The sequence below is a fragment of the Bos indicus genome, chromosome 1, assembly GCF_029378745.1.
Source record: "Bos indicus isolate NIAB-ARS_2022 breed Sahiwal x Tharparkar chromosome 1, NIAB-ARS_B.indTharparkar_mat_pri_1.0, whole genome shotgun sequence".
NCBI lineage: Eukaryota > Metazoa > Chordata > Mammalia > Artiodactyla > Bovidae > Bos > Bos indicus.
Window position 1 is genome coordinate 46,577,481 of NC_091760.1, and position 15,849 is coordinate 46,593,329.

Here is a 15,849-nt window from a genome sequence, read left to right on the forward strand (position 1 = left end):
TTTTCTCAAAGAAAGTAGGCTTATTTACCTACTTAAGATCTATCTGGGTTGCAACATAAAAATCATGGAAGAAAGAGACCCCTATATTACCTAATAAAATTACAAGTGTCGACACAACCTGTCTTGATTTATACCAAGAGAAAGAAAAAAAGAGTAGATTTCAAGTTATGCCTGAAGATACATGATATGAATTCTTAGCAAGAATATTTTATAAAAAGTGCTATGATAAACTTAACAGTATAACTTTAAAATTACATTTTGTTTATACATGAGTCTACATGAAAATTTCAGATATTCTAATAAACTAAATGATAAAAAATAATTATACTATTTATACAACCTTGCAACCTCATATTGTTCTCTATAATCATTTTACCTTTGCCATCATTATTAAAAATATGATCCACATTAAGTTTATCACCTATTGTTCTGCTGTCATGGTGGGATTCCTCAGCCTGGGAGTACTGGGGTATAGTTTGTGGAAAATCTTCATATACAACTTCTTCTAACCATGGAAAACAAATGACTGCAAGATACCAGTGAGACCTGTTGAAAAAGAAATATAATCTTAACACAAAATCTAAACAATATAGAAGAATATGTTCTAGAACTATAGCTGAGAAGGTGGGTATGACAAATATTAATTCTGAAGAAGTTCACTGTAATATCTGAACAAACATTTCACAACTAATTTAAAAAGTACTACGACTTCTTAGGGTAAAATCTGAGTAATTCAAACTTACTTTTATATAATTAATATTTCCTGCTGAGGATTTGCTTTAATAAATAAACAGACTTACAGCATCATCTTTTTTTCTTTTAGTGCTTAAAGAGTTTGTTCTCTTAAATATTTGAAGATTCACCCTGAATGCTTTTTCTTTTTTGTTTAGAAAATCTTTTCTTGAGTACCTCTCACCTCCAAAAAAAAAACTATATGCCTCAGTCATTATAGTCTTGTGGGCATTTGTCATTTTATTTTTTTTACTATATACAACATCAGCACTGTCAAACCAAAATCCAAGACAAATAATCTCATTTATTTTAGCTACTTCCTTAGAAAAAATTTAAACGTAACACCTTGATTGATATACCCATACTTTTTTACTGATTACTAATCTAAAAATGCACAAAGTACTTTTCTCCACCCTCCAATTTTTAAAAAAAAATAATCTGAAATACTCACGACTCATTTACAGGCACAAAGATGTAATCTTTGTTAAAGATGTTTATGTGACGAGTCCATGTTCTTACTCTCTTATGTCTTCTCTGAGCCATTCTGGGAATAAAAAGATAGATATATTTGGTAGACAAAAAATTCAAAATTTAAGATAAGAATTTCAAGAGTCATTTTATACACTGAAAAATGCTACTTTTAGTTTATTTAACCATCTTCTTCAAGATACATAATATTTAACAGACTGGAAAATGTGCTTTTATTAACATCTGGCTGTTTTTAAATATGACCACTATTTATAAACATAAAATAATGGATAAGAGAAAGGCAGCAATTCATAAAATGCTCTAGAGATTCTAAAAGTGTCTGGGAACAACTGTATATGAACAGCTATACCTATTTATTCTGATATAAAATACTATCATTAAACCTTAACAGAACTGTCTAAATGTTGTATGTGTGATGAGGGAGTTGTTAAAACTTAACGGAAGAGGAGGGATGAGGTATATATTCTTAAATTTTTAAAGATGAAACTCTTCTCCCTTTATCTCATTTATAGGAATATTATAGAACAAGGAATTCCCTGGCAGTTCAGTGGTTAAGACTTTGCTTTCCAATGCAGAGGATGCAGGTTCGATCCCTGTTCCGGGAGTTAAGACTCCACATGCCTCCTGGACAAAAGACCAAAACGTACAACAGAAGCAATATTGTAACTAATTCAATAAAGACTTTAGAAATGGTCCACATCAAAGAAAAAAAAAAAAAAAAGAACATCATAGGACAACGAGTTAAGCATATGCACCATCCATCTTTTATTTTATTTCTTTAATATTGGATTCGTAATAATGAAAATCACTCACACTGCCTTAAAGGAATTTACAAAATAATGAAGACAGAAAAAAAAACAACAACAAATAACTAAAATGTAAGTTTCATAAGGGATACAAATGAATTATGGTGATGGCATCTAAGAAAACCATCAAGAAAAAGGTTGGCACACACAAATAATAGTTCCTTTTCTTTATGTCATTAGGGAGTTAAAGAAGGAAGATATCAAACCAAGTTTGGATGTCAAAAAAGGTTCTAGGAAAGGGATGGCATTTCACAGTTGCATAAAGGAGGTTATGGTATGATATTTGGCTCAGTCCTAGGAAGGACCTCTTTTTAGTTAGAAAATTAAACAAACAATGGTTTGTTCTTATATATTTATATACCAAGTAACACAGGAAACAGATATCTTTGCTCTATCCCTGTCCATGAGAATATCTAACCAAACTCACGGGAGTAGATGTTGGGAGTAAAATGGAATCCAGAATGGGCTAAAAGATGTGGTAGGAATCAGACACCACGCAAAAGAACAACTTTGTAAAATAATGAGTCATATGTTTACCAATTTTCTTATTTCAAAGTGATCCAACCATTACAATGATTATAAATAATTATTTTTACCTAGTACAGAATCTCTTTGTTTTCCATTTGAAAAATCTTAAGAGACAGCTGGTTTTCTTTTGTTTTATGTTGGTGTTTGATAAATTTCCTGATTATGCTAACCTTACGTCACTGGGAATACATCAGACTTTGGATGGAGCAAGGATGATAAGAGGGAATATAGGGCCACAATATAATCTCTTACACTCTGTTCCTAACTAACTGGAAAATTCTCAATTAACAGTTCCCTCCTTGTTCAATAACATACATTATTATCTTTTGTTTTGAGTTCCGAGTACGTTCTAAGAACTGAGCAAAATGTACCAGGTATAGAGTAGAAAAAAAGACAGATGTAGTCCCCGACCTTATGGAGCTTATATTTTAGAATGAGAAACTGAAAAGAAAAAAAGCAAATATAAAAATTATTGGAAATAGTTTTAAAATAAACTAAGAAGTACCAGGACAGAAAAAAAAAAAAGTGCCAGGAGAAGAAATTTCTGTCAGAAAACAGCAAAGAGCTTAGCATATTCAAAAACTAAAAGAAGGCAGGCTGAGCTGAAGTATAGTAAATGAAGGGAGAGGATGTTGTGAGACGAGTTTAGGGAGATGGACAGAACTGGATCTTGCTGAATCTCATAAACCACAGTGATGACTGTGTCTATCATTTAGTCTGCTATTTCCTAACGTTAATAGCTTGAGCTTCCTGTAGGATTCATTGGCCATAAATTATGGTTTGTATCACTTGCAAGTTTGTTTCTGGATTCTTTTTTTTTTTTAAGCCAATCTGTAGCAGTTCTTTGTGTGAATACTAACTATATACACATTAGCCAAGCATTAGTATGAGTATTGGTGTGTGTATATGTATGTATGTGTTCATATGTATATGGGTACGTGTATATGAAGATATATTATGCATAAGATACATGTAGTATCTCTCTTACCCTGGAAGAAGTCACTCATCTAATTTATTTTTGTCTTATGTTTATATATGATCAGGCAAATAACATTTAAGTTTTTTCTAATTTTTTAACCAAAAACAAATTTTTAATACAGCAGAATCTACATTTTCATTTCCTCAGTTTCTAAGTAGGTATGCCAACTGCATAATCTCCACACTGACTAGTAATCTTAATACAAAATGTGGGATTAAGTGTAGGGTGCCAACCATCAATTTCAATACACATAAAATAAAAGAGGAGGGCATGAGAAATGTTAAATATCTAATTTGTTTACTACATCCTCCCCTTCCATATATCCCCCTCTGTTAACCCTAATTATAAGGAATATTTTCATACTGTGATTTTCTTCTTAGTTGATCCTGGAAGGCCTTGTCTACCAGCACAAATTTCAAACCTATAAAGACACTCAAAATATGGATGACCACACATTCCAGTTTGTCTAGGTATACAACCAATATACACAGGTTGCCCAATGTAGCTATTAATAGAGCCTCCTTTTATTCACTCAAGTGTTCCAATTTAGACCATAAATTATACAGCTGCAATACTATAAATAAGAGAAAGAGCTTGAACTTTGACATCAGAAAGCTATATCCAACTTCTGATAACTTATCTAACTTTTTTAAGCTTCAGTTCACAACAATGGCCATTTAGCTCATAAGACTATTGTAGAATCAAACAATAACCTTATGTTCACTGTCCTGGTTCCAAGCAGGTACTCAATAAATGTTAATACTCTCTCTATTGCTATTCTTTTTCTCCAACAACACAACAAACTCAGTTTCCCCATTTAATCATCTTTTTAGTTGCTTATTGCTCCTATTATTTTAATGGAATGAAACAACTCTCACAGCCATCTTATTGAAGGCCATCAAGTGAAACAAAAACATCTCTGGACCAGCGGTTAAAAGATAAAGATTTAAGTACCATCAGTCTGTCACTTTATCAGAATTCTGACAATCTTCATTGGCCTGCTTCCTCATCTGAAAAATGCCTTACATATCTAAAATCACTGTTTTGGGAAGAAATAATGTACAAAAACGTACCTTGTAAAGTGGTAGAAAGATGTTTACATTAACTTTTAAAAAAAAATAAAAACTCTTACCACACAGATTATTACACAGAGTATTAGGGGTGGGGAGAAAGATGAAATGGCTCTCTGCTCACAACTATTCAAGTTACTGCTAAGATTAAAAAAAAATCACTCCTTATTCTTTTTTGCCTATCCCTAACCACTGCTCAGACCCTGATGCTGGCAAAGACTGAAGGTGGGAGGAGAAGGGGATGACAGAGGATGAGATGGTTGGATGGCATCATCGACTCAATGGACATGAGTTTGGGTGGACTCTGGGAGTTGGAGATGGACAGGGAGGCCTGGCGTGCTGCAGTCCATGGGGTCCAAGGAGTCGGACACAACTGAGTGACTGAACTGAACCACTGCTCTGTAAGTTTTAGAATTAATCAAAAAAATACTTGGACAGAAATTCAGCTAAATTGTGGGCACAAACATAGTATTTTTTATAATGTTGCTGCTGCTGCTGCTAAGTCGCTTCAGTCGTGTCCGACTCTGTGCAACCCATAGACAGCAGCCCACCAGGCTCCGCCGTCCCCGGGATTCTCCAGGCAAGAACACTGGAGTGGGTTGCCATTTCCTTCTCCAATGCATGAAAGTGAAAAGTGAAGGTGAAATCGTTCAGTCGTGTCCGACCCTCAGCGACCCCATGGACTGCAGCCTTCCAGGCTCCTCCATCTATGGGATTTTCCAGGCAAGAGTACTGGAGTGGGGTGCCATTTTTTATAATGTTACCTCAGTTTAATTAAATAGTAGTATGTTAGTGAGAGTCCAACCAGGAAAAAATAAATCACATATATTTAAGACAGATAAAATGTAATGCAAATTATTGGCTACAGTGGTGATAGAAAAAGTGCAAAGCCACAAAAGGCAATCAGTGAGGCAACCAGAGCTGGGCACAGTAGGACAATGCTACACCCAATGCTGAAGGGGAGAGTGAAGAAGTAGTGGCTCCAGATGAAAGTTAGAGCTCTGCCTGTCCAGTGAAAGAAGGGCCCACAAATGAACTAGAATCACTATCAAAATAACTGCCCAAGGCAAAGAGGGTAAGGAAGAAACATCCTGACATCTTCTTTCCTTGCCATCCAACCTCCAATATTCTCAACAGACAATTGGAAATGCAACCTGCAAGAGTCAGCCTCCCTGTGATGAGGAGCAGAACAGTGGAAGGGTGAGAAATGCCTTTCAGAACAGACAGGCCCAGGACACGCACAAGTGGTAATACTGCTCACTCTAGGAAATACAGTAAGAAGGTATTTTGCTAGGAGCATCAAAATAGTAATGCTTTCCTCTTAAAACTTAAGTATATTGGAAGACTGACTTACGAAAGATTTGGATTATCTTCTGTTAAATTATTTTCCTTTCTTGTCAAGCATTTGTAGAAAAAGCTACTAAAAATATGACTTCGTTCAACAAGTTCATCTGATGCCTTCTCCAATATAAGATACCTATAAAGTAACAACACCACAAAAGTCAGTTATTTTTAGATTTTACCTGGTTTTCCTCCAATTATTTTATGAGTTCTGAAAATCTTCATTTGTATGTCCAATTAGAGTCAAAGCAATCTTGCAGTTTGCTCTCATTTCAGATCTTTTTTTTGTTGTTGTTGTTCTTTAACTACCTTACCTTCTATCAAGGTCAATTAAAGCCGAAATTTTCCATTTTCTCATTCATTTACTTAACACGTATTTCTTAAGTTCCTAGTATGTGCTAAGTACCGTATTTATACTAGCAACATTAAATAAGAGGGGGAAAAAACAAGTTCCTGGCCCCAGAAAAGTGAGGGTAAAAAGGAAATATTAATCAAATCATACAATCACATATAAAACTAAAACCATGACATTCCTAAATAAATCTAGAGAAACTTTAATAACTCTTGAGACACTACTAATTGCTAAATCATTAGTCCATTTCCATATAAAACAATTCAACACAAGCTTGTATTTCAATCACTTAGTGATTAAATCTCTCATATTTACAGAACTCTGGTATTTTAATAGTTTAAAAAGGTTCAAAAATGACCTTGCAATTTCTTTTTTTAAAAAAGCATAACAGACAAATTCAGTTTGAATTTTTTTTAATGTGGTCATGCAGAGCATATACTGTGTGAAAGGAGACACAAAGAATGCCTTCGGTGTGCTCCAAGTATTCTTTTATCTTAATCTGAATGATGATGACATGGATACATATATATGTGAACATTCATGAGCTGTACACTTAAAATTTGTGCACTTCCCTACTTGAAAGATATTCCTCAATTTTAAAAATAATTAGGAAGTAGTTTAAAAAATTAACATAGGATCCCCTCTGAAAAGAATTCAAAGAGACAGAGATACAGGCACCTCAGTGAAAAAGAAGTATAGAAAAATACTCTTAGAATCAAATTATAAATAAAGTTTTAGTAATTATTTCCAATAAAATACATCAAAATTAACACCAAAGATGATCTAATATATCTCACAAAATATAAATTTGACACTACTTAGGGCTACAAAACTTAGTAAGATGTAAGATGCTCAACCTTTAGAAGGAAAAATCATAATAACGCCACCAATAACTTTAAAATAAGGCAAAATATTATATGAACCATAAAAGAGATACAAAAAAGATATTATGAGAGTTAATAATACCTGTTTAATCAGGAAAGGTTTTCAAGAAGGTAACACTTGTGAGGAAGGGGAGTAAAATTTCAAAGGGGAATAAAATTTTAACATGTTAAGATAAAGAAGAGAAAATTCCATGAAGCAAGAGTAACAGGGCATTAAGGCAGAAGAGTGACTAAGGAATGGGCTTTGTTTAGTAGACTGTTTATAATTTAATTTTGCTGGAGACCTGGGTTCGATCCCTGGGTTGGGAAGATCCCCTGGAGAAGGAAATGGCAGCCCACTCCAGTATTCTTGCCTGGAAAATCCCATGGACCGTGGAGCCTGGTAGGTTACCATCCATGGGGTCGCAAAGAGTCGGACACAACTGAGCGACTTCACTTTCACTTGCTGGACTATGCAATAGGCACAGGGTTATTAGTAAATGGCAGAAAATACAGATTAGTGTCATATTATCAAAACACTCAAATGCTTGACTGAACTCACTTTGACAGGTAATAAGAAATTAATAAAAGTTTCTAATGAGAATTGCATTCATCAAGTGGTTTATGAATAATAATGGTGATAATAATATACTTAACAGGAAAACAAAGACAAAGGATATAAAAAAATAATTTAGATAAGATAAGTATACTAATGGAGAAGGCGATGGCACCCCACTCCAGCACTCTTGCCTGGAAAATCCCATGGATGGAGGAGCCTGGTAGACTACAGTCCATGGGGTCGCAAAGAATCGGACACGACTGAGCGACTTCACTTTCACTTTTCACTTTCATGCATTGGAGTAGGAAATGGCAACCCATTCCAGTGTTCTTGCCTGGAGAATCCCAGGGATGGGGGAGCCTGATGGGCTGCCATCTATGGGGTCGCACAGAGTCGGACACAAGTGAAGCGACTTAGCAGTAGTAAGCATACTAAAAAGATCGATGACAGAGACAGATAAATGAACTTGAGAGACGAAATCTACTACTCAGGCAACTGAGTATGTAGAAAAGAAAGAGAGGGTGAAGAGTCAATGACAATGGAAACTTCACTTCCAGCCCAGATGGAATAAGAGGGATCAGATTTACACTCCTATTTGAAACAAGCAAAAAATCAAACAAAATACATGGAGCAATAGTTTTTAAAACACAGCACATCAGCAACAAAGAATACTGACCCTTGAGAGATGGTCAACTCCATAACTGCCTCAGCTTACTGCCTTGATACATTTCAGATTACAACACAGAAAGCAATAACCCAGATGAAAGATGTAGACTCCCTGAGTTTAGGAGATGCTGAGAGTCAGAAAATACTCTTGCTGCTACTGCAGCAAGAGTTTGCAGATCAGAATATTGGAAAGGAAAAAGCAGTATAGATAGAAAACTCCAAACATATGCAGAGCATCCTCCTCAAGAATTTAGCAGAATACTGATCACTGCATTATGTAAGAAAGACACTTAAGACTGGAAAAGGAACTACCTGAAAAAAGTAGAGAGAATGGTACCCAGCATTCATTGTAGGAATACTGCCTGTTGCTACCAGCCAGGCTGGAAAACCTCATAATTCATGAGAAACTGAGTACCGTATTCAGAAGGGTCTTTCCTCAGTAGTGGGGATTAATCTGTTGGTCTTACCTAATAAGTCTTAAAAAGCAAGAGTTTAAAACCACTGAACTGTTTCCAAATCAGTTCAGTTCAGTCTCTCAGTCATGTCTGACTCTTTGCAACCCCATGGACTGTAGCACACCAGGATTCCCTGTCCATCACCAACTCCCAGAGCCTACACAAACTCATGTCCATCGCATTGGTGATGCCATCCAACCATCTTTTCCTCTGCCGTTCCCTTCTCCTCCCACCTTCAATCTTTCCCAGCATCAAGGTCTTTTCAAATGAGTCAGTTCTTTGCATCAGGTGGCCAAAGTATTGGAGTTTCAGCTTCAACATCAGTCCTTCCAATGAATATTCAGGACTGATCTCCTTTAGGATGGACTGGTTGGATCTCCTTGCAGTTCAAGGGACTCTCAAGAGGCTTCTACAACACCACAGTTCAAAAGCATCAATTCTTGGGTGCTCAGCTTTCTTCACAGTCCAACTCTCACATCCATACATGACTACTAGAAAAACCATAGCTTTGACTAGACAGACCTTTGATGGTAAAATAATGTCTCTGCTTTTTTTTTTTTTTTTTGTCTCTGCTTTTTAATATGCTGTCTAGGTTGGTCATAGCTTTTCTTCCAAGGAGCAAGCATCTTTTAATTTCATGGCTGCAGTCACCATCTGCAGTGATTTTGGAGCCCAAAAAAACAAAGTCTCTCACTGTTCCCATTGTTTACCCATCTATTTGCCATGAAGTGATGGGACCGGATGCCATGATGTTAGTTTTCTGAATGTTGAGTTTTAGGCCAAATTTTTCACTTTCCTCTTTCACTTGCATCAAGAGGCTCTTTAGTTCTTCCCTTTCTGCCATAAGGGTAGTGTCACGTACATATCTGAGATTATTGATATTTCTCCCAGCAATCTTGATTCCACATTGTGCTTCATCCAGCCCAGCATTTCGCTGATGTACTCTGCATATAAGTTAAATAAGCAGGGTGACAATATACAGCCTTGATGTACTCCTTTCCTTATCTGGAACCAGTCTGTTGTTCCATGTCTAGTTCTAAATGTTGCTTCTTGACCTGCATACAGATTTCTCACAGGTGGGTCTGTGGGGAGTTTTGGAATCTCAGAAGGCAACATAACCAGGAGAGAAAAAAGAAAACCCACAGAATACAAGCCTAACCGCAACTGTGGAAAAGGAACTTTCCCACCAAAGGCTCTAACCTAATAACCTAAGGCACAGCCTGGCTTGCTGACAGAACAAAGGATTGAGTGAATACCCAAGGAGAGATAGCAGGCTGCATACCGGCCCCTCCCCGCCCGGAGGCAGAAAGGCAGGCAGATAGCCAGAGCTGGAAGGCAAGGGGCTGCTGCAATCTAAACCCCAGAGATGGCACCTTCCATCAAACTGTGAGCAGGCTCCCAGCTGCTAACCAAGTTTTTCTGAGATCCTGGATGGTTGACAGCCACCAGGAGGGTTGCAGCCTGAGATCAGCTCTCCAGGAGACATATGGCACAACTGAGACAGTGCTCTCATGGCACACCCAGGAAACCAAGCAGCCGGGACCAAGGAGGTGATTAAGACACATGGCCCACCTAGGACAGTGCACTCTCCAAGATCCTGGTTGCTTGAGCTGCTCAGACCAGGAAAGTGCACAAAATGCATGCCCAACCCACAGAGACTGAGCCAGAACTGTGTCTGAGTGTCTCCTGTGGAGGTATGGGTTAGCAGTGGCCTGCCCCAGGGACAGGGACTCTGCATGCAGCAGACCTGGGTATGGCATAAGCCCTCTTGGAGGAGGTTGCCATTAGCCCCACCATAGAACCACCAGAACTTACACAGGACTGGGGAAACAGGCTCTTGGAAGGCACAAACAAAACCTTGTGTGCACCAGGACCCAGGAGAAAGGAGCAGTGACTCCACTAGAAACTGACCCAGACATGCCCATGAGTGTTCAAGAGTCTCTGGAGGAGGCGAAAGTCAGCAGTGGCCTGCACAGGGTGGGGGGCACTGAGTGCAGCAGTGCGTGCATAGGACCTTTTGAAGGAGGTCACCATTATCTTCATTACCTCCACCATAGTTTGGCCTCAGGTCAAACAACAAGGAAGAACACAGCCTTTCCCATCAACAGAAAACTGGATTAAAGATTTACCCAACATGGCCCCGCCCATCAGAACAAGACCCAGTTTCCCCCTTAGTCAGTCTCTGCCATCAGGAAACTTTCATAACCCTCTTATCCTTATACATCAGAGGGCAGACAGAATGAAAACCACAATCACAGTAAACTAACCAAACTGATCGCATGGACCACAGTTTTGTCTAGCTCAATGAAACCATGAGCCATGGTGTGTAGGGCCACCCAATATGGATGGGTCATGGCGGAGATTTTCCAAATAATCTGTTTCAAAACAAAATTTAAAAATATTTATAGTAATATACCAGCACTCAGTAAAAATATCACCAGACATGCAAAGAAAAAAAGAAAAACAGTATGACTCATAATGAGGGGAAAGATCAGTCAATTGAAACCAACCCAGAACTGACAAGGATGCTAGAATAAGTAGAAAAAGACATTTTTAAAGTTATTATATAATAATTATATTCCATATATTCGAAAAGCTACATACATGAAAGATATTTTTTAAAAGACCCAAATAGAACTTATAGAGATTCATTCTACAAAGTCCAAGAAGAATAGTAGATGGTAACGTGAGACTTTTAAGTCTTATCCTTATTAGAATAAGGATAGCACTACTATTAAAATGATAGGGCTGAAATTATATGATGATAATAAATTGATTTGGGAATGGTCAGTGAAATAATCAGGAGACATCTTGAAAAATAAATGTTAGAAATGTGGGTCTAAGGATATAGTACAAAATGAGGACAAGAGACAAATTATCGCTGCATGAAAGTTTAGAAAACTTTTTTATAAATTCATTCAGCTATAATTTTATAAATTCATTGGCTATATAAAAAATTGAAAACTGTAATAGAATAGTGATATAGATTCTTAAAATGTTGGTTAACTTTTACAGCGCTTAAGGACACATAAAGAACTATACAGTTGTTTCGTCCTGGTTTCCAAAATGATGTGTCATTATGTAAGTACTTTCGTCAATAATATTATAGTCAAAGCATCAAGCATCACTGACTCAATGGACATGAGTTTGAGCAAAATCTAGGAGATGGTGAAGGACAGAGATGCCTGGCGGGCTGCAGTCCATGGGGTCGCAAGGAGTTGGACCTGACTTAGTGACTGAACCACAAAATAGTCAAAGAAGTATCAACCAACAGCAAGCAAATAACAAAAATGAAAACAAATGAAACAAGAATAACTCTTCTGAAGTATACAGTATCTATGGGAAGTAAAGGAATGAAACAACTTGTCAACAGTAGAAAACTTCACTAGACAAAATTTTTCAAATCTGAAATTTGAGTGGGTTATTTTCAGCTAGAGTTAAAATACTTCAGAGGTATTTACTTTAAGATTCACATCAAAACCTGTAAAACAAATGACATAGTGACATGATCATGTTTCACTGTACTTACTTAAGATAGAAATCAATGATTACATCATTAAGAAACTCTCCTTCTTCTAAGCACTCCAGATCTTCATTAGTTACTCCTAAACCCCCTTTAGTAGGTGGTGGAGGATATACAATCAACCTTAAAAAATAAAAATATAAGTAAAATATATTAATAATGAAAACTCTAGTCTCAAAGGGATTTGTTCTTTGGGACAATACAGGGCAGTAGTATTCAATAACTAAAATCTTAGGGTAAAATATCTGACACAACACAATCAACTATATTTTCCTTCCTTTGTTTTCACAAGCTACTAATACTACTGTCACTGAGTATCTTTTCATTTCCAGTCCTTCCCATGTGGGCTAGTCTCAGTTTTTGTCTAATCAACAGGTTATCTCACTATCACTGAGGATGTCTCTCTTCTGTACAATATTTAACTTTCAACAAACTGAAGTAATAAACCATATAAGATTCTCCTATGCTCCAGTTTCCACTGTTAAGTTTGAATACCCAAGACTAAAACAGTCAGCAGTCAAAAACTATGTTCTCCTACTAATAACTAGCCTATACCAGCTGGACAATGAAGAAATACATGGGAACTTAGGAGGCAAGTTTCCCATAACAACATGCTTACAATATAAAACTTAGGAGAACATAAAGGAAATAAACCATCAGATCACAACCAGAAAGAAGTGGAAAACAAAATGACAACTAATTAGGCATTTTTTCCTTTGGTTCTCTCTCTTAAAGTTCAGAAATAAGAGCAGTTGTAAATTCTGGCTATAATCTTGAAACAGACAGGGTGGTACTCACTGTACAAATATAGTCAATAATAAAGGTATAATATGTACTTGTTGAACTAGAAAGATTCAAGAAGGTAAGAATCAACTGCAATTGATTTAATCTTCGTAACCATTGCACCTAAATTAAATAATATGGGAAATTTTTAAGTCATAAAATGATAATAACTATTTAATGACTATTTCCCTATCCTGTGCTGTCCGTTTGTTTTTTAACAGAGAAAAGGAATCATGTAGAGGAATAGAAATTATTCTCAAATGCAAAGACTGCCTTATTCTACTTTATTACCATAAGAAGACACAAGAAAGACCAAATATGAGCAAGAAGTAACTTGTGAAGGGAAGTTCTGATAAACTTCAAAGTACCCGAAATTGAGGCACACTTTAGTAAGCAATTTCTCTTTTCCTACCATATATTCAGATATGGGATATATAATCTTAAAAACCTTATACTTCTATTCAAATATTTTCAATAAAGGCTTTGACACATTTGACATCTTGGCTACCATTTCTGACTTCTTAAAACATAAAACTAAGTGAAGTGGCATTGACTTGTTTTCTTGATTATTTTTATTATTAACTGTCAGCAAGAAAGCAAAACTGAAAACATTTAAAAAGGTAAAATACTTAAAATCAGTAACATGAATAAAAACTACTAATGTGCCCCCCTATTACAAACAGGATATGACACAGTACATACTTCTGAACAGGTCCAGTGTGCCTGACTTCTCGCCATTCCTCATCTGGATTAGAAGTAATAGAAAGCGAGTAGCAACCACTGCTTTGCTTCTGCAGTAAGGTGTAAGTAGGCTTGGCTGTATCTGTATTTGAGGGCTGACCCCCGCCAAAAAAAAAAAAAAAAAGGCAAAGTAAAAGGTCTCCTTATACCCGTACAAATACATATTAACTCTCAAAGGGACAAAGTCAGAAGTTAGACTTGTAGGAGAAAATGGGACAAAAAGAAATACACACCAGTGAGTTATATACATACACATATACTCTTATAATTTCTACAAAGATATAATCAAATCAAAATAATACTCTGGAGCAAAAGATAATGTACTATGGATCAAAGTTTAACCTCAAGTGTTACTTATAGGTCCGGGTTTTACAATTTTAGAATCTGAAATCAGTGCTGTTCAAAATGAACAAAAGAGGTGATAAGTAGTAGGAATGTTTTTAAAAGACTGATAAGGGTTTATAACAACATAAACCGATATTTTATTATTAAATGGAGAACTATGATACAAATTTGTATATACAGTGTAATTATCAAGCAAAATTTTTACAATATTATGCAAAAGCCAGTGGTGAAGTCTTACACCTTATCTTTCACTAATGTGTCTTTCTACAGACCTTTAAAATAACAGATTAAAATAACCAAACCCACATGTGAGTGCATGTGTATGTGTGCACACGCCCCCATCACAGAAAACTTAAACACTTTTCTTTCTGCAGGTATTTGGCAGAGATATATAAGCCATAAGTATATTAACAATCTCCTATAAAAATAAATACAGCATTTTAAAACTTACCATTAATTGTTTCAAGATTATCTTAGATTTATAAGAGTTATAAGCCTCTAAGGTGGTGGTGGTGGTGGTGCTGCTGCTGCTGCTAAGTCGCTTCAGTCGTGTCCGACTCTGTGCGACCCCATAGACGGCAGCCCACCAGGCACCCCCGTCCCTGGGATTCTCAAGGCAAGAACACTGGAGTGGGTTGCCATTTCCTTCTCCAAAGCATGAAAGTGAAAAGTGAAAGTGAAGTCGCTCAGCCGTGTCCAACTCTTAGCGACCCCATGGACTGTAGCCCACCAGGCTCCTCCATCCATGGGATTTTCCAGGCAAGAGTGCTGGAGAGGGGTGCCATTGCCTTCTCCTAAGGTGGTGCTAGTGGTAAAGAACCCACCTGTCAATGCAGGAGACGTGAGTTCAATCCCTAGGTGGGGAAGATCCCCTCGAAGAGCATGGATAGAGGACCTTGGCAGGCTATAGTCCATAGGGTCTCAAAGACATGACTAAAGCGACTTAGCATTTAGCAAGCCTGTCACAGATTCCCCTAATACTAACATCTTTTAAAAAACCACAGTACAATTATCAAAACTAAGAAATTAAAGTTGTATGATACTATAAACTACAGACTTTATTTTGATTTTACTACTTTTTCCAGTAATAAATTTGTTTCAGGATCCTACAATTCCTTCATCTTTCTTTATTTTTCATGACCTTGGTATTTTTTAAGACTGTTGGTCAGTTATTTTATAACTGGGCTTGTTTGATTTTTCTCATGATTAGACTGAGGTTATAAAATATTGAGAAAAACAATATAGAAGTGATATACCCTTCTCCATGCATGATGTGACAGGTACATCAATATATTTTATTACTGGTAATGTTAACTTTGATCATTTGGGCTAAAGTGATATCTGTGACATTTCTCCACTGTAAAGTTACTATAGTGGAGGAAAAAAGTTACTTCTTTTTCGTAATTAGTATTTAAGGTGAGACACTAAGATTATGCACATATCCTGACCTACTTTAAGTTTTCACACATTAAATTTAGCATCTCTCCATGGATCTTACCTGCAACAATCATAACTATGATTTTTCTAGTGGTGGTTTTATATTTCTCTTGTTCCTTTTACATTTTTTAATTGCAATATTTTTCTAAGAAAAAATTATCCCTTGCCCACCTTTTATTA

The 15,849-nt window shown here is 36.4% G+C and overlaps 1 protein-coding gene across 9 annotated transcripts in view; it reads right to left on the reverse strand.

Moving 5' to 3' along the window:
• SENP7 (SUMO specific peptidase 7) overlaps nucleotides 1-15,849 on the reverse strand; it is a 170,808-nt gene that overhangs the window by 13,120 nt on the left and 141,839 nt on the right. For all 9 annotated transcript variants that reach the window (XM_070791352.1, XM_070791305.1, XM_070791208.1 and 6 more), the window contains 5 exons: nucleotides 13,849-13,982; nucleotides 12,370-12,486; nucleotides 5,959-6,081; nucleotides 1,184-1,276; nucleotides 422-546 (listed from right to left, as the gene is read on the reverse strand). In XM_070791352.1, the coding sequence (XP_070647453.1) occupies nucleotides 422-546; nucleotides 1,184-1,276; nucleotides 5,959-6,081; nucleotides 12,370-12,486; nucleotides 13,849-13,982 (592 nt within the window). The remainder of the gene's footprint in view (nucleotides 1-421; nucleotides 547-1,183; nucleotides 1,277-5,958; nucleotides 6,082-12,369; nucleotides 12,487-13,848; nucleotides 13,983-15,849) is intronic.